The sequence below is a fragment of the Mus musculus genome, chromosome 1 (genome assembly GCF_000001635.26).
Source record: "Mus musculus strain C57BL/6J chromosome 1, GRCm38.p6 C57BL/6J".
NCBI classification, from domain to species: Eukaryota; Metazoa; Chordata; class Mammalia; order Rodentia; family Muridae; genus Mus; species Mus musculus.
In genome coordinates, this window is record NC_000067.6 from 46238206 (window position 1) to 46257795 (window position 19590).

At 40.5% G+C, this 19590-nt stretch overlaps 1 protein-coding gene across 28 annotated transcripts in view; it reads left to right on the plus strand.

Annotated features, from left to right (window-relative positions):
• The window catches only part of Dnah7b (dynein, axonemal, heavy chain 7B), a 307481-nt gene that overhangs the window by 172135 nt on the left and 115756 nt on the right, over positions 1 to 19590 (plus strand). For 24 of the 28 annotated variants that reach the window (XR_003954985.1, XR_373250.4, XM_011238490.3 and 21 more), the window contains 5 exons: positions 2576 to 2906; positions 3775 to 4121; positions 5050 to 5230; positions 11568 to 11753; positions 15165 to 15328. Coding sequence is in view for 25 of the 28 variants with exons in the window: in XM_011238490.3 (XP_011236792.1) it covers positions 2576 to 2906; positions 3775 to 4121; positions 5050 to 5230; positions 11568 to 11753; positions 15165 to 15328 (1209 nt within the window). In the remaining 3 variants the exon portion in view is untranslated. Of the gene's footprint in view, positions 1 to 2575; positions 2907 to 3065; positions 3268 to 3774; positions 4122 to 5049; positions 5231 to 7145; positions 7248 to 11567; positions 11754 to 15164; positions 15329 to 19590 lie in introns of those variants that run through there. The other 4 variants (XR_003954980.1, XM_011238495.3, XM_006495928.4 and 1 more) reach the window with 4 other exon arrangements.

A 19590-nucleotide genomic window follows, 5' to 3' on the forward strand; every position in this document is an offset into this window, starting at 1 on the left:
GACTATTAACCTAACAGAACAAATTCTTTTAAATATTAAAAAATACTTAAAACAGATTCCTTAAAATGAACTATTTGTACCTATTTCCATAATTAAATTCACAACCTCCCAGTAGCCAGCTCAGGAGCATAAGTATTTTGAAGTCTTGTATCTCATATTGAACAAGATGGTACCAAGACATTTGTAGGACATTCCTTATGCTACCCTCTCCCAGCTGGGCTGTCCTGTTCCCTTTGAACCATACCGTAGTGAGTCTTACCATTAGTAAACTTTCCATCTGTCTAATGAAATCTGCAATTCCCACCCAAGGCTGCTACTTGAATTTGGCTCTCAAGATTCTTTACCTAAAGCGATCTTGCTTGTTCTTTTTGATTTGTCTATGAAGGAGGACCATAAGTTCTCAGAGATTAAATTTTGGATATCATTCATGAGCAAGACTCTTGCTTGTACACTCATGGTATTTGAGATTATCCCAATTGAAAGCAAGGTAAAGCTAACAAGACATGAACTGATGGTAAGGTTGAAGAGTCATGGCTTTCTGGGCATCTCAGATACTCTCATTACCCTTTCAAGTTTTTAATCCTTCAGTTTCCCTTCACAGTTTTCTGCAAATTAATTTTTAATATTTATTTTTACATTTTGATTAAAATATTATCTTTTCTCCTTTCCCATTTCTTCCTTCTTTCAATCCCTCCCACATCCCCTTCTCAAATTGATAGCCTCTTTTTCCTAAATTATTGTTTTATACACACACATATACACATGCAAACATACACACAGAGATATATAAGTACAACCTGCAGAGTCTATTTTTGTTGTTTGTATGTATGATTGCAGGGCTGACCACTTTGCGGTTGACAAACAGTCAGGAACTCATCCCTGGGAAAGACTAATTCTCCCTCTCTTGGCAGTCACTGGTTGCCTGTGTTCCTTGTCTCTGGTGGGACTTTGTGAGATTTCCCCATCCATGTTAACATTTCTATTCATGTTGCTTTTGTTCCAGTCTTGGTTTATGTACCCCTTTCTAAGAAAGATGACCTCAAAACAGACTTCCTCGTAACCTGGATGTTAGACTCTTTCTGCCCCCCTTTCTCTGATGTCCCTGAGCCATAGGTGCAGGGGCTGTATCACAGATGCATGTGTCCAGCAGGGATAAGCTCTCTCCAACACAGCGTTCTTTGCATCATGTCCAGTTGTGGGTCTCTGTAATCGGCTCGCTTTGCTGTACAGAGAAGCTTCTTTGATGAACAATTTCAAATGTTCTTGCGAATTAAAAATTTAAAGTTCTCTTTTAATTTCAACTAGAATTCTTACCTTGTGTTTGTGGTCATTTCAGTTGCTTAAAACCCAGATCTCTCAATAGCCAGTTATAACTGGAAAACCAAGTCATCGTGTCACCTGACCAAAAGTCAGTACTTAAAATGTCACCTGGATGAGTGCTGTTACTATCTCATGCTGACAGGAGCAAAACCTTTGTAGAGCTCCAAGCTTTGACAGAGACCAAACTCACACATAATACAGGATTAAACATATATCTGGTGCCTCTGTTCCTATTTTTGTCAAATATTTTACTTTGTCAGGAGGAATGCAACACACATGATAGAAATGTATGTTTCCGACTTTCTTTTCCTCCCCTGTCACAGCCTTTCCTGTGGTTGGTTTTGCTTTTCCTCATTTGGGTTACTTTGTATATAATAAGCTAGGTTTTTTTGGAATGTCTCAAGCTGGGCTCCTTTGTATACCTCAAGTTAGTGTCTTACTCCAGCTACTTCTTGACTTTTGAAATATAGCACCTTTGAATAAATGTAATATTTTAAAATGAATTGTTATAGATAAGGAGATTTTTCTTAGTAGAGAACATATATGAACAAGCATTTCAAAGAATATTTTAAAAATTTTAAATGACTAAAATTATTTCTAATCAGTTACCATTCCTTCAAAAATCACTTTGCATAGAAAGTGTTGAGTTTCACTATCTCCTTTTGTCTTAATAAAAAAAAAATTCTTATTTCAAGGTGTAATTTAAATACATTTTAAATACAGGTCTCACTGTGTACCCTAAGCTGATATAGCCCAGCCTGGATAGCCTCAACTTCCTAACAGGTGGGAAGATGTAATAACTTTTGAATACATTTTCATCTATGGCAATATTCAAAATAACCTATTTTGGGCATCTCATTGAAGTAAGTGACTATTGCAAGAACTATAGTATTGTTGGAAAGTGCTCACAGTGGAGACTAACGTTATAGGGAGCCTTCTTATTTTTGGTACAGGAGGCTTTTTGCCTTGTTACTAGTGGTTTTATTTATTCTTGGGAGCTTTTGTTATGTACCCAGAGGTACTGAAAACACAGAAAGGACTGAAAGTTATGACTGGTTGGTCATAACTGTGTACAATCCAGTATTGTTTTGTTCATAATTTTGTATTTTTTTCCACACCTAGTACCTGTGAAGGACTTTTAGACCACACCTTTAGTTACTTCAAAAGGGGTAAAAGACTCAAGAGCTTGCAGGATGTCCCTTGATGCGATAAACAGATCTGCGTATCTCACCTCATTTCATCTGTTTGCTTCCAGTGAAGTGATGAAAATGAAAAGGAGATACGAGGTGGGTTTAGATAAACTGGATTCAGCTTCGTCCCAGGTGGCAACCATGCAGAGTGAGCTGGAGGCACTGCATCCGCAGTTAAAAGTTGCCAGCAGAGAGGTTGACGAAATGATGATAATAATTGAGAGAGAGTCCATGGAGGTAGCCAAAACTGAGAAAATCGTGAAAGCTGATGAAACAGTAGCGAACGATCAAGCCATGGCAGCCAAAGCCATCAAAGATGAATGCGATGCCGACTTGGCTGAAGCCCTACCCATCCTGGAATCTGCACTGGCTGCCCTTGATACCCTGACCGCGCAGGTGAAAGCTGTGTCCTGGGTTGAGCTTTGCCACAGGGTGGGAGTGGGGGACCACAGTTTAGCTTCTCTCAAATTAGCATCCATATTTTGCAAACATTTTTTTTAATTGGCAAGAGAATCCCCTAGTTTACCTGAAAAGAAATGTGTTTTCACGACAAAGGCATTTTTGAAAAGGATCAAAGCTGCCAGTTGACACCACTACTACAACTTTTACCACCACCACCACCATCAACACAGGAGCAGCTGCCACTGCCCCCACGACCGCTCCCAGCACCCATGCTAGTTCTACCTCCTCTTCTTCCTGCTCAGCCTTTCTCTATCATGGTGGTTCCTTCAAGAGTCTTGTGCCACTCCCCACTGCCCCCACTGTAAGTTCCCACGACTATCCTTTTGTTGTTTTAAGATTCCCTCCCTCTAGATAGGCCATTGGTCTTACGAAAATCATATAACCCACAACAGGGGAATCCGAGATTCAGGAAGTGGGAATGGGTGGGTTTTTGATTAGGGTGTGGGGAGCGAATAGGTGACTTTTGTGATAGCATTTGAAATGTAAATGAAGACAATATAAAAAAAAAAAGAAAAGAAAAGAAAAGAAGGAAGGAAGACAGACAGACAGACAGACAGAAAGAAAGAAAGAAAGAAAGAAAGAAAGAAAGAAAGAAAGAGAAAAGAAAAGATTCCCTCCCAATTAACTTGTCAAAATTCTTGCCGTGATTCTACCATTGCTGCCATTTCTGCCCAACATAGAAAATGTCCATTCCTTAGGGTACCTTAAAACCTAGTTTGAAAGATTGGTCTCAGCAATATGACTTCAATGGGTGTACAAGCAGATATTTATTTCTATTAATAATAAAACCTTGCTTTTCAAGGATATCACAGTTGTGAAGTCCATGAAGAGTCCTCCTGCTGGCGTCAAGCTTGTCATGGAAGCTATCTGCATATTGAAAGGTATCAAAGCCGACAAAATCCCTGACCCAACAGGTTCAGGGAAGAAAATTGAGGATTTCTGGGGCCCTGCTAAGAGACTTCTTGGTGACATAAGGTTTCTGCAGTCACTTCATGAGTATGACAAGGACAATATTCCTCCTGCTTATATGAATATCATAAGGAAGAGTTATATCCCCAACCCAGACTTTGTTCCAGAGAAGATCCGGAATGCTTCAACAGCTGCTGAGGGTCTGTGCAAGTGGGTCATCGCAATGGACTCCTATGACAAGTGAGTGTGGAGAAGAAACCTGTCGGGTATGCTGGGTTTGCCCTCCCATTCCTATAGACAAGAGAAAGCTAGGAGCCCATGTGAGAAAAAGGGTGGTCAGAAAACACGCGTTTCAATTGCTGCTTTTAATTTTACTAGAGCCCAAACTGTAGCAGTTAAAAGTAATACGTAATTTAATGATCATTAAAGTTTTGGGAGTTAGGAATACTCTTTACTAAAATATTTCTAAAGTCTCCCCAAAGCTTTTATTTATTTACTATGTTGAAAAAATTAAATTGAAGAAGTACTAAACTTGTACTAAGTCACTTAAAAATTAACAAAATTATGGCATGGTAGTAAAGATTGACTTTTTTGTATCTTAAAAATGTAAATTTTATTTAAAATAGGGAAGATGTTGGGGTACAGCTGAGTGGTAGAGAACTTGCCTAGCATGTACGAGGACACAGATTCTATCACCAGCACTAGGACATAGGACTATTTGGGCTGGAGAGACAGCTCAGTCTGTAAAGTACTTGTCTTACTGCATAAGAACCCATGTTCAACCCACTGAACACATAAGAGAAGCCAATCATAGTAGCACTAACTTAGAATCTCAGCACTGGGTAGGCAGCAGTGCAATAGGTGTGGCCTTAGAACTTAAAATAGGTGTAGGCTATCTTAGCCTACCCTGCAAGTTCCAGGCCAGCTTGAGAGACTCTGAGGGGTGACAGGTCCTTACCTGCTCTCTTACCCCACAAGTCTTAACCATCAGTTTTCATACTTTGTATCAGATTTGACTCTTAGATGAAATATGGACTCTACAACTAGGTGTAAATTCTGCATAAAGAAGTGTCTTAAGTCCTTGCAAAGAATATTCAGAAGGTAAATTGACATTACAAAGCTCCATATGTTCAGGGGGATTTAATTTCCCAACTTGATTGTTTTGTAGAGTGGCAAAAATTGTAGCTCCCAAAAAGATAAAGCTGGCTGCAGCCGAAGGGAAGCTGAGGATTGCTATGGAAGGCCTTAGAAAGAAGCAGGCTGCCCTGTATGAGGTTCAGGACAAGTTGGCCAAACTCCAAGACACACTTGAGTTGAATAAGCAGAAGAAAGCAGACTTGGAAAACCAGGTAGGTGCTGACAATTGCAAATGTGAACTGGGATCACCTTGGAAATAAGAAAGACTTTGTGGCCAGCACAAAATTCACCAGTTCTGTTTTTTTCCTGGTCATGATTAGTGAGTTATGGTTCCAAGGCCAGACCTACCCAATACCTGGTTGTGCATGGCCCTGGAACTTGGAGGGGTTCTGGCATTGAAACATGACCACGTGACGTGACATGAAAGCCCCAACAGCCATGTAGTATAACACCAGTGTGGCCCCTTGGTCCATAAAACATCAGTCATTCACTTGTCATCCTTAGAAAATGAAAGCTGGGCTATTTCCATCTCTTCTCATTTCACAAGGAGGATTGAGAGAACTCACACAACAGCCCTGGGAGAGCTGTGATGAGCATTCTCAAAGCCATTACTAAAAACACTCTTACTACCAAAGTCATTGTCTTAATTTATATAGAGAGCCCATTCATACAAAGTAACTGCTAAGTCTGATTCTGTAACTGAAATATATAGCAATATTTTATAGCAGTCAACACTTATCAAGAGCTTGTTATGTATAAGATACCTTTATTTTTTAGGAAAAAAATTCAAATTTTTACTATGTGTTTATGATGTGTGTGCCTGTGTATATAGAAGATTGGTCTTTTGTTTATATTATTATGCTAAATACTGGCTCCCAAAGTATGATTGCCTCCAGGAATGAGAGAGTCTGCTTATACCTAAGTGACTTACCTAAGTGACATACCCAAGTGACACTTTGTAAACTTGTTCCAAGTTATCCCTGATTGGTGAATAAAGATGCCTACAGCCAGTAGCTGGGCAGAAGAAAAAGTAGGCAGGATTCTTGAGTCTGATGTCTGAGGAGAACCACAAGGAAGGATAAGGTGGAGAGATGAGGAAGCCACCATGGGGTAGATGAATCATGAAAGCATAGACATGAGGACTGGCCAATTGGAGTTAAGAGCTGCCCAGATGAAACATATCATATTATAACTAGGAATTATGGGTGGGAAAATAGATTCTAATAGCATAAAAGGTAGATAAATATCTTCCCAGCTTTAATACTGACTAAGGCTTATAATAAATATAAAGATTGTGTGTCTTTCATCTGGGAACTGAATGGTCAAAGGTAGGGTAGAAACTCCAGATTGAGATTAAATAATTTCGACAGCAGGTACACACACGTTTATGCCCATGCATGCATGCCACAGTACATGTGTGGAAGTCACAAGATAACTTTTGTGCAGTTGGTTCTCTCCTGCTACCTATATACCTAATATGCAGTCTAGGGATCAAACTCAGTGTTTCTTTGTGCAGCGGGCACTTTTATACGCAGAGCCACCTTGCTGGTCCTTGTTTTTTGTTTTTTTGGTTTTTTTTTGGTTTGTTTGTTTGTTTTATATTTTTGATCATTCTTTGACAAAGTAAAAATGATATTAACATTCCTCAGAGTTTGGAAGATTCCTTCTCCTCCCTTTCCTGCACTTCCCCCAAGGACAGACATATTAACAGAGGCACTCCTGGCTTGCTGGCCATAGACTTCTGAGATTACCAATTTTCTTTGGTTATTTTTAGGATGCCAAAACACAGAAAGGTTAAGCCATTTATTCATGGACGACCCAGCTTCTAGTCATTGTCTACGGCCTGATCCAGTAACACACTGCTTTTCCTCTAAGATCTGCCGTGTAATCTATATTTGAACATACATAGGGCATTGAGTCAGTCTTTAACCTGTTACTGGCCATGACTACATGTCTTAGTCAGGGTTTCTATTCCTGCACAAACATTATGACCAAGAAGCAAGTTGGGGAGGAAAGGGCTGTTCATCATGAGAGGACTGGAACTCAAGCAGGTCAGGAAGCAGGTGCTTGGAGGGATGTTACTTACTGGTTTGCTTTTCCTGGGTTGCTCAGTTTGCTTTCTTATAGAGCCCAAGACTACCAGCCCAGGGATGTTACCACCCACAAGGGGCCCTCCCCCTCGATCACTAGTTGAGAACTGCCTGAGAGCTGGATCTCATGGAAGCATTTCCTCACCTAAAGTTCCTTTCTCTGTGATAACTCCAGCATGTGTCAAGTTGACACAAAACCAGACAGTATACTACATTTAATTTTAACAATATAACCACTAGGTGAGTATATACATGCTCACTGGAAACATTTATGAACTTTGTTATGTATTTGAAATTTTCAAGTTTTTGTAAAAGAATGTTGGAAAATATAAAATCAACATATGCATATATTTATAGTAAAGGTCTTTTTTATTTTGATTAAAAAGGGTCACAAGAGTATTTTCTTTAGGGTTTTCCAGTGGCAGCATTGTTGTAGTCTGAGATCTGATCCACTTTCTTTTGAGCAATGTTGAAGGCAAAACAGATAAGGAAGCCTGGAAGGGAGAGACCCTTTAAGGTGGGAAAACTGAATAACAAAGGTTTAGTTTTGGAAACATCAAAATTATCACCCATTACAAACCTTGTGCTTGTTCAAGCCTATCTGTAGGTGAACTGGTATTTTACATCTTTTAGTTTAAAGGCATTTAGTTAAATGTGGGGCTGTAGGTATAGGTGAAGAGGGGGGAGGGAGAGAGAGCCAGCGTCCAGCTTGAGTTCTATGCTCTGGGCAGGCAGATGGGGGAGGACTGCCTAATGCTTTCCACTGGGCCCCGGGTGGACATCTATCTGTGTGAAATCACTGACCCCACTCAGCGGGGGGGGGGGGGGGGGGGGAGGGGTGGACAAGGGGCAGTCCCCATACCAGGTTCTCAGTCTCAGGCATCCCACGCTGGGTACAGCAGAGGAGATGAAAACAGAATAGGGGCCCCAGGGCGATACTCTCAGTCCCAGGGATACTGAAAGAGAGCAGAGGGAGAGAGATTCCCATGAAGGTGAGAGTCTTTAGTCTGCTGATGGAGCATAGGAAGGCCTTCTGAAGGGAGATTAGGCATGGCTCTTTAGGAGAAAGCCTATCCCATATTCCAAGCACAGAGGGCCTTGATGAACAGACAGTCTATGGTTTTAGAGCTTTATTGTAGAAAGGCAGGGGGGGAGAGAGAATGTAGGAGAGAGAGAGAGAGAGAGAGAGAGAGAGAGAGAGAGAGAGAGAGACCAGCCATGGCCAAGAGGAGAGAAGGGGGAAAGAGAAAGAAAGAGGAAAAGCTAGAGAGTAAGAGGTTAGAAAGAGGAAGAGATTAGAGAGTAAGGGAGAAAGAAAGGTTAGAGAGCAAGGAGAGAGAGTAAGAGTGAGGAGGGGTCAAGCAGGCCCTCTTATAGTGGGCTGTTATCTGGCTGTTGCTAGGTAACTGGGAGGAGTCTAGCCTGAAGGTCAGAAGCTTGGGACATTGTTTCCATGATTGTTAGCCACACGCTTCTCCTGTGGGGGCTGTGGGGGTGGTAACTTCGACAGGAGTCAGAGTTCAGGAGACATGAGCGAATTCCTTCTGTCCCATGTAGGTGGGAATTACCACCACCGGGATTCTATCTCACCTCGACTGGGGACCAGACTGTCTGTACATAGCCCTTTGCCGCACAAATCCTCCTTTTTATAAGGGGGGTGGGGTCACTGTGTGACTGTATCATTTGTGATGAAATTTAGGGTGAGTGGAAGTATCAGAAGAAATCATATAGCCTAGAGAAGTAGCACAACAAAGCCAGAGTAGTAAGGAGGGTTAAGGGTAAGCATTGGGAAGGCAAGAGATTGTACAGTCAATTAATTGTTCCATGGGTAGTACAATTTGAGGGTAATAACATCAATTTTGAACAGCAATTAATTAATCTAGATAGACATTATGTTTTCCTCACTATCATATAACTTCCCCAAGTTCAGCAGCCATTTGGCTTTGGCAAGAGAATTCATCTGTAGCTGGATGGTCCCAAGTCTGTCTTCTGTGGGGTTCAGTGCATGCCTCAGGAGTCTTCAGTCAGATGAGGTTTTTGGAGGAAGGCAGCTTTGTTTTTTCTGTAGGTCTCTGGAGATGTTTCTGCTTCAGGTGGAGCTGTGGCAGCAGGCACTATGTGGAGATAGACCTGTAGAGTAATTGTAACAAAGGAGCAAAACTCCAGCAAGGTATGTCTGTGTAGAGTAGATAGCAAACTTTATGCCTGTAGTGGTTTGCTTAGGAACACATCACAGTCTGCTTTGGATGGCTGAGGAAGAAAATATCATGTAAATTGTGTATCTGGGGTAGGCAGTAACAGTTTGTCTGTAAAGGGAAACTGGTTGTTAATTAAGGATTGGATGATTTTTGAACCTTAAAGGAAATCTTAAACAAGTTGAGAGATGTTTTGGACATATATCATGAATGGTAGAGAGAAAATAAGCATTTAAATAAAGAAAATTTTGGTTTGAAACTCTAAATTTAGGTGTTCCTGTACGGGAAAAAGCTTAAGAGAGTGAGGAGGGGCTAAGCAGCCCCTCTTATAGTGGGCTATGTTATATTGCTGTTGCTAGGTAACTTGGAGGAGTCTAGCCTGAAGGTCAGAAGCTTGGGACATTGTCTACATGACTGTTAGCCACATGCTTCTGCTGTGCGGGCTGTGGGGACAGTAACTTTGACAGGAGCCAGGGGTCCAGGAGACAAGAGAGAATGCCTTCCCATGTAGGTGGGAATTACACCACCAGGTTTCTACCTCAGCTCCACTGGAGACCAGACTGTCTGTGCATAGCCCATTACCCCACAGTTAAATAATGATTACTAGTATTGGGAAAATGCTCAAGACAAATTCTTACTCCGAAATAATGTAAATGTCTCTTTCTGATCTTGGAGTTCTGCATTATAAAACCTCACAGTTTGATCCCTAAATAAACTTTACTCAGCTTCTTTTATGAGTAAGGTTGTTGCCTTTCTGGGTCTGAGCTATGTTCAGTGTAATCTTTCCAGGTCCATCATTTACCTGAAAGTTTCTTAACTTCTCTTTTCTTTACATCTGAGTAGTATCCATTGTGAATATGTGCCACGTTTTCTTTATCAATTTACCCACTGAAAGACATTTAGGTTGTTCCCCTTTCCTGACTGTTGTGAGTGGAGCAGCAGTGAACATGACTGAGTGGGTGAGCCAGAATACCAGGGAGTCTGCTGTGAAACTGTCTCTCCTAGGAATGGCTGCATGAACAAGGCTGGAACATTGGCAGTATCAGTGGACATGCTAATGTGGAAGGGGTGATGAGGTTCCACTCTTAGACAGAGAACCACAGACAGAAAGGGGGGATTAGCCTCTCCCAGGAATGAGACCCCTTATTGGTTGTATAATGCAGAGTAGACAGCCTAGAAACTGTGTACACACCAACAAGAAGTATGGACTCAGCCATGTGTATTGTGCGTACACATATCTTAAAAGATAGATAGATAGATAGATAGATAGATAGATAGATAGATAGATAGATAGATAGATAGATAGTCAGAGATAGATAAATAGAAAGAGAGAAGAGTGCTATCAACGTTAGGGGATATAGGAGAAGCTAAGAGAAGAAAATGAGGGTGTGATACAATTCTACTACTATTAAAGTACTTTTTTAAAAAGCAAAATGAATGTTGATTTTATTTAAAAAATAGTGATGCTATCACTTAAAAATTAAATTGCAGTGACTCCATCTAAGTATCCTGTGGAACACTGATCTTACATAGGTTTGGGTGCCTTTCCCCAAGTCTGGCCACCTTGATAAACATCTGCCCCTTTCCCTTTCTATTGAATTGTTTAATGGTGTAAAATAAGCTTTGGACTGATTGTCCAATGCAGAAAGGAGGCTTTTAGCTAGTGACTGGTGGGTGTTCCCTGTGAAGCTTAATTGCAAGTGTCTGGGGGGACAGTGATGCCATTTAACAACTTAAAAGATTGTGTGCTGTAAATAAGTGTAAATTGCTAAAAGTTTTAACCTTTAAAAGCAACCTTAAATGCACTAAGTTAAGTGAGGAGACACACATAAAATTTTTAAAATATAGTGCAAATTCTGGAACCCGGGCCCTTGGCATGCTATGCAAATACTCTACTAACCTGCTTCATCCAGAGTACTCCCCCATTTTTGTTATATATTTTTAAAATCTGTATTTGCAGTAGAGTGCTGGTTACTAGATTAATCTCAGTCCCTTGTGTTGAAGGTCATTTCCTTAGAGTGGCCGCACTGTTAAATGTTAGCTGCTCTGTAGGAGTCCTTAGAAGCTTCTTGATGTCGCTTGTTTGTTATAGTCACAATGTCACCAACTTTCTGTATCTCAGCTAGATTCACCGTGCTTCTCTTTTTCAAAGTGCTTTTTAGAAACTGTCTAGTTTGTAATTGAGAAAGCTTATCTCTTGAGTTGGGAAATCTGCAGCCCATTTCATTTGTAGATATTGATAAAAGCTCACCTTTATTTTTGAGGTTGACTTGTGCAGCAAAAAGCTAGAACGCGCAGAGCAGCTGATCGGGGGCCTGGGAGGTGAGAAAACCCGATGGAGCAACTCCGCGCTGGAGCTTGGGCATCTGTACATCAACCTGACGGGAGATATCCTCATCTCCTCAGGGGTTGTCGCCTACCTGGGAGCCTTTACATCTAACTACAGACAGGTGAGGGATGCCTTTGGGGCTTTTCTTTGCTTCCCCCCATCATTGCAACATTAACCTCTGGTCTGTTTGTTGCTTCTGCTGGTGGTGGTGTTGGTGGGGAACTTGAGGGATTTTTTTTCCATCTGTGTTATTTTGATTTTGTGTTAATTTTTGGTTACTGCAAGGAAAAGCAGAATAGTTTTAAATTATTTGTGCTCAAAAATTTTAGACATCATGTAAATTGCTTGTTAGCCAAAAGATCTGTGTGAAATATTGTTTTAAAATCTAAATTTAAACTGACTGACTTTAAATGAATTTTTAATTTTCCTAACTAAGGGTAAAGGAATCAGGAGTATGTGTGTGTGAGTACGTGTGTGTGCGTGTGTGTGTGCCTGCCTGCCTGAACACACGCGTGTATGAGAGCTCCATGCCTTAACTACTCTACATGGATCTTAATAAGTCATTCTAAAGCCACATTAGAGGCTGAAACTTTAGCGGGTTGTCTTTAGAGACAAGACAACCTTCACTGACCTTAATCAAGGGCTTCTTGGTTTCCCTTAACATACTTGCATATTTTGTCCACCGAGCCTCACTGAGGACTTTTCTGTAAGCAGAACTGAGCCCTCCATTTCCATTAAGGTTTCTTTGACTATTGAGGTTTTAAAAACAAACTTTTAAAAATCCTCATATAGATGGAGCTTCTATTTTAGCCTTTTCACGTTGGAGGCCTCTGTTTACCTTGTTAAGGTCATAGAAGTGCAATGACTCCAATTTTCAGCTCTGCCTGTTCTTTTGAGTTTTGTTCAGTAGGGGTATTAACATCATATATCTAGCTCAGGAGGTTAACATTTAACTTATCTGGTTAGTGATGGGTTAGTTCAATTGACAACTTTAAACAAGGAAACTTACAAAGCTTGAGACAATTCCCCAGGCAGAGCCATCAAGCCAGTCAGAAAGAGAGAGGGAGTAGGAACAAGAAACATGGTCACTTCACTCTGTCTTCCCACAGGGTCTTGGAACGATGGAAATACTAGCAGGCACTCACTCCCATCTCTGTTAGATTTAATCATACCCCTGGGCATCCCAGTGACCCCCATTGGGTACTTACCTGCTGTTTAGGCAGCTAGAAGTGCCAAACCACACCGCACCGCACCGCACCGCACCGCACCGCACCGCACCGCACCGCACCGCACCGTACCACATTACACCACACCTGATGCTTGGTTATTTTATGTTACTGAAACAGCCTCAAATATATCTTTAGAGAAAACACCAGGAAATGCTCAGAGGAAGATGGGAACGTGGGGAGCGGGGTTACAGATTAAAAATTCAGGGTAGAGTACTGCCAAATTGTGGGCAATTTCAACATCCCCCCAAATCATAGTAATATAACTTAGAGGATAAAATATGAAAAGATGAATTTATGACATGAACTAATACAAATGAGTATTTGACAAAAATCAGAGGCATTTCCCTCATCACCAGGGGTCTTCCACAAAGGACTGAAATGTTAACTACAAATGGACAGGATCAAGGAGCAAACTTTATTTCACAACTGCTGTCTTCAGTGTTCTCAATTATGGGTAAAGCATCCATGTTTTCCTGTGCAGTTTGCTGAGTCCTGAGCCAAGTCATTTCCCTTTTAGGCTCAAACACTCCTGCAGGACAATAGTCCTCGAATTATTCAGGTTTCCAAGGGAAACCTCTTGTTATCTCCATATGAATTATTCAGATGTGCAATTCCCAGGAAGTACCTGAAATTTAGTTCATAGCATCCCACTTATTGTATTATAAACTGTTGCTCCAACTGCAGCAACTCCTCCCAGTGAAAATCCTGTCACACACTCACAGCAATAAGGAAGTATGCTTCTCACTCACCCAGGTATATTTCTGTAACAGTCTGAGATCCAAAGGACCAATAATCACACATAATTATAATCCTATAACTATTAAACAGAAGCCTGGCTTTAATGAAGTGATTGAAAACTAGCATCGTCAGTAGATGAATAATTTGAAATTATGTACTACTGATGGGATGCAATGAGAAAAAGAGTGTCACCTGTAATTTTACTGCTAATAGAGATACTGGACATTCTAAATAATATTAACAACTTTTAAGGTCATGAAGTGGCCACTCACCCAAATCTGCCCTGGCCTTTTTGTATAAAACTAGCATACTGACACAACCTACTTAGCAGGAACCCAACGGAGAAGGTAGTGACAACCAAACCCTTCTCAGTACCATCTACACATAATGCATGCATGTGCACGTGCACACACATTCACACACACACACGCACATGCACACACACACATGCACATATACAGACACCCCACATGCACACACACAGGACATCTTCATTAGCCCAGAACAGGTACAATCATCATGCCCTTTGCTTATGGACACCCTCTCTTTGCCTGTCTCTATTTCCCTCACAGCCATGTCTTTGACTATTTCTGAAGGTTTAGGTGTGTAGCCTGAACATGAACGTTAGTATAAACTTTAGTATTGAGTAAACAATTTAGTATGGGTTTTGGCCACCATAACAGAGCAAGTCTCTGGTAGATAGGACAGAATTCAAAATGTGTCCTGATCCTTGATACAACTCAATATACTTCAGGTGATCATTCCTATAGAGCATATGGGAGCCAGAAATAAATGTTATCTGTGTCCTCTACCTATTCCACAGGTTTTGTTTTGTATTATAAATCATATAGTGTTTTTCTGTATATTTATAATTTAAATATACATGCATGGAAAATACGATGGTTTTAACTGTCAACTTGACATAATCTATAATCACTTACAAAGGGCATCTCACTTAGGGGTTGTCTATATCAGGGTGGCCCATGAGGATGCCTGTGAGGGATTTTCCTAACTGGATTAGTTGAGGTAGGATGATTCACCAGGAATGTGGGGAGCACCATTGCCTACCGTAGGTTCTGCAGGAGAGTGAGGCAAGCAGTAGAGGCAGGCATACATCCATCCTCACTCTGCTCTTGCCTGTGACTGTGACCAGTTGCTTTAAGTTCCTTCCACCTTGAATTGAATTGGGAGAAAAATTTATCCATTTTCCCCCTAACTTAATTTTTGCTTGGTTATTTTATCATAGCAACAGAAATGAAACTAAGCCAGAGAATGTCAACTACTCTGTAAGTTTTAACTTTAGAAAAATACACAGTAATTGTTCTTCCCAGATATAAAATTCTAACTTTGTCATGTGGTTCATCTGGGCTTTGCCTCATTGCTTATTACAGTACATAGCTTATTTTCTTTTTTATAATTTTATTTGAAAAAGGTTTGGTGCACAAATCATGTTCAAGGTGAAGCTTCAACAGCAGTTGATTTTCTCAGTAAATATCGTTTAGGTAGTATCCCTTTGGCTACTGTCCAACAACTCATGTCTCTATTTTTCTGTGAATATTTTGAAGAATCAAACCCAGGAGTGGTCACAGTCGTGTAAAGAAAGAGACATCCCCTGCTCTGATGACTACTCTCTTATGGGCACACTGGGAGAGGCCGTGACGATTCGAGCTTGGAATATCGCTGGGTTACCCTCTGACTCTTTCTCCATTGATAATGGGATCATTATAATGTAAGGAAATATCTTTTCTCACAAATGATCTTTATTATCTAATTAGTAGATACATTTATTTGCAAACATTTAAAAATGGTTTTATCTAGTAAACATTTATTGAAATGTTTGATAATTAGCTGTTTAATTAAGCATAAATAATTTTTAGGTTTTTTTTTCCTTTTTTATTAGAAATTTTCTTCATTTACATTTAAAATGCTATCCCCAAAGCCCTCTATACCCTCTTCCCAACCCTGCTTCCCAACCCATCCACTCCAGCTTCCTGGCCCTGGCATTCCCCTGTATTAGGGATTATGATCTTCACTATACCAAGGGACTCTTCTCCCATTGATGACCAAATTGGCCATCCTCTGCTACGTATGCAACTAGAGACACAGCTTTGGGCCGTTCTGGTTAGTTTATATCATTGTTCCTCCTATAGGGTTGCAGACACCTTTAGCTCCTTGGGTACTTTCTCTAGATCCTTCACTAGGGGCCCTGTGTTCTATCCAATAGATGACTGAGAGCATCCACTTCTGTATTTGCCAGGCATTGACATAAACTTACAAGAGAGAGCTATGTCAGGGTCCTGTCATCAAAACCTTTATGGCATATGCAATAGTGTCTGGGTTTGGTGGTTGTATATGGAATGGATCCCTGGGTGAGACAGTCTCTGGATGCTCTTTCCTTCCATCTTAGCTCCAAACTTTATCTCTGTAACTCCTTCCATTAGTATTTTGTTCCCCATTCTAAGAAGGAGCCCAGTATCCACAATTTGGTCTTCCTTCTTCTTGAGTTTCATGTGTTTTTCAAATTGTATCTTGGATATTCTAAGTTTTGGGACTAATATCTGCTTATCAATGAGTGCATTCCATGAGTGTTCTTTTGTGATTGGGTTACCTCACTCAGGATGATATCCTCTAGATGCATCCATTTGCCTAAGAATGTAATGAATTCATTGATTTTAATTGCTGAGTAGTACTCCATTGTGTAAATGTACCACATTTTCTGTATCTATTCCTCTTTTGGGCATCTGGGTTCTTTCCAGCTTCTGGCTATTATAAATAAGGCTGCTGTGAACATAGTGGAGCATGTGTCCTTATTAAAAGTTGGAACATCGTCTGGGTATATGCCCAAGAGAGGAATTACTGGATCTTCCAGTAGTACTATGTATAATTTTCTGAATTGCCAGACTTATTTCCACAGTGGTTGTACCAGCTTGCAATCCCACCAAAAATGGAGGAGTGTTTCTATTTCTCCACATTCTCGTCAGCATCTGCTATCACCTGAATGTTTGATCTTAGCCATTCTGAATGATATGAGGTAGAATCTCAGGGTTGTTTTGATTCATATTTCCCTGATGATTAAGGATGTTGAACATTTTTTTAAAGGGGCTTCTCAGCCATTTTGTATTCCTCAGTTGAGAATTCTTTGTTTAGCTCTATACCCCATTTTTTAGTGGAGTTATTTGATTTTTCTGGAGTCTGTCTTCTTTAGTTCTTTATATATAGTGGATATTAGTCCCCTATCTGATTTAGGATTGGTAAAGATCCTTTCCCAATCTATTGGTGGCCTTTTTTCTTAGTGACTGTTGTGTCTGATCAGCGGCTCACATGTCTGGGTTCTAGTCTGGAAAGGCATCTTGGAAACCTGGAAGAGAAGAGGGGGGCTAGGCAGCGCGCGAGAGAGAGGAAACCAAGACAGTCAGTCTGATCAACACTCCATTTTACTATTTCTGACACTCAGTTATGAAGCAGGGGAAGGGGCCCGATTCCTGCCAAATCATTTTGGAGTAAAGTTGCAGGTGAACAAGTGATAGCTCAGAATAGCTAGTTGGCAAGCAGTGGCAGTGGGAGTGGCAGGACAATAGGGCAGCAAGCTCCACCCTGATGCTCTCTAACACTGAAACCTGAGCAAACAGGTTTCAGGCTGGGGAGGGGAGGTTACATCTCCTCCCTGTTGTTAATATAAAAAAGAATAGGCTGGGCTGAGGCATAAAATTTATTTATGCCCTTTAGTTCTGCCTGAATTCTTAGGGCTAAATGAAGAAACCCATCTCTCTGGGATTTCCTAACTTTTCTTATGGTGAACCGTATCTGGATAAGACTGTCCTTTATGTCCTAGTAAACAACTAGCAGACTAGCCCTGAGCTGTAGGCTCTGACTTTTATAATGCTAATTAGTACTGAATAGATAACTTCCTTGTTGAAATTTTTACTGAATACCAAGTAGTCAGCTACACAGTCTTTCTAAGGCATTGGAACCCTGGCGAAGACTGAATGTACAAATTTGAAAGGCATTTTATTATGAATAACACTGAAGGAGAGTACGTGGATATTCCTCCACATTCTTGGATGACCGGAGGGGAACAGGGAGGAGGGGGTGATGACCAGCTCCGTAGTCCAAGGCCAATTGGCCTTTTAGGATGGGAGGCTGTGAAGGGCTTGTCTTTCTAATGGTATGGTCTCCAACCTCCACCCCCCCCCCCCCATTAATTAAGTTTAATAAGGCCATGCTTAACTGAGGTGATCAAATGATTTTCTCATCCTTAGATGAGTGGGCTTTAACCATGGCTTGGGGGGATATTGACCTGATTCTTCCCGTGGGTGCTGTCATGACCTACACTTGTGGCTCTTGGTATCTTTTGGGGAGGGGAGGCAGAGCCTTAGAAAGATATTTTTGGTTGTAACTGGAACTAGATACCAACCTCCATCCAAACCGGGTGTATCTCACAGGGAACCCAGAAATGGTCAAGTTGGACCTTCCCCTGCAGTAAATTTCTGCACCCAAGCGGTACCCGTACTATATTCATATGATCACGAATCAGTATGCACAGTTCTGAGTACTGTGCAGCTCCTAAAGGAGAATTGTCAACCTCAGATTTAGCAAGGCCTTAACAAGAATTACATCACTAGTAACACCATAATTTGTGGCTCTTAGGCTATATTAGGATCTGGAGGTCACACTCCTCATCTCTGTTATTCCCACAGCCTGAGGAACTAAGGGGACCTTGCAATAACAGCAAGGGTGGAAAACCAGAGACCAGCTAAGGGACTAAGCCCATCTATCAGAATAAAAACCAATCTCTTCTAATATTTGAAATTTCTGCCTTTCTAGCCCTCATAGTAAACCTAAATCTCAAATCAGACCTAAAGCCACAATACAAGCTGGAATGTCTTTAGAATGAAAATAGCAGTTGCCACCTGTACGCTCTTGGGGCCAGGGATGCATGCCCACTGCAGTCAGGCTGAAGGTGTTGATTGACCTGCTTGGAAAAAAAACAAAAACAAAAACAAAACAAAAAAAAAAAAAAAACAAAAAAAAAAAACGAGATCCAGACAATGAGAAAATAGCAATGCAAAGCTTCTTTTGGGGAAATGCAGGTACTTTATTCAGTTGCAAATTAGCAAGGCTCAAGCTCAGTCTCTGGGCTGGTTTTAGAATTAGTAAAAAGGCCAGGGATTCTCTGGAAGTGGGGGATGTGCTCTGAATTAACTTTGTTTGGTAATTAAGAATATTAGTTATCTACAATAGGAATCTCTAATATTGGACTAAATATTAGACCAGTCTAAGATTGAGTTAGAATGACTGGTCACACTGAAGAAAAGAGAAAAATCAGTATGACTCTATTAAATGACTAATCTTACTAAGTCAGAATATACAGTCTCTGATGTATTATTGCCATAAAGTTAAAAGGCTAGAAGCTAGTCTAAATTGGAAAAAATGGCAAGCATGGATGGATCTAAAACATGAATCTAATTTAGTTTCCTAGTCATTTTAATGAGGGCACTGTGTCAACTTACCTGCCAGCTTGTCACATGAATTAACCATCATGCTTCTGAAGCATTCTGTGGAAAGAACCTGTTTTTCCCTTCCTTAATAATGTAGCTGTTTAAGATCAATCTATAAGCCAATAAGTAGATCCTTTTAAGATACTATAAAGCATTTATTAAATTCTTTGACACCTAAATTTCAAAATTTGAAAATAAAGGTATGATTTAAATAGTGTGCATGGGAATGCACTAAATAGTATGTACGGGGATACAATTTCCCCTTTTTTTGTCTTTTAAGAAGTTAAAGTTTTAAAGTTTCACAATATCTAATCTTTGAATTAATAACTTGTTGACAAAACATTTTAAATACTTGGCTCTAAAGGGGCAGTGACTAATTGCACTTTCAATCATTTCTCTTAAAGAGTGGTTGTAACTAGAAAGCTTGAAAAGTTATTAAGAGTCACATGTGCATAATTTATTTATTTATTAACTAGAAATAAGAGCATTCATT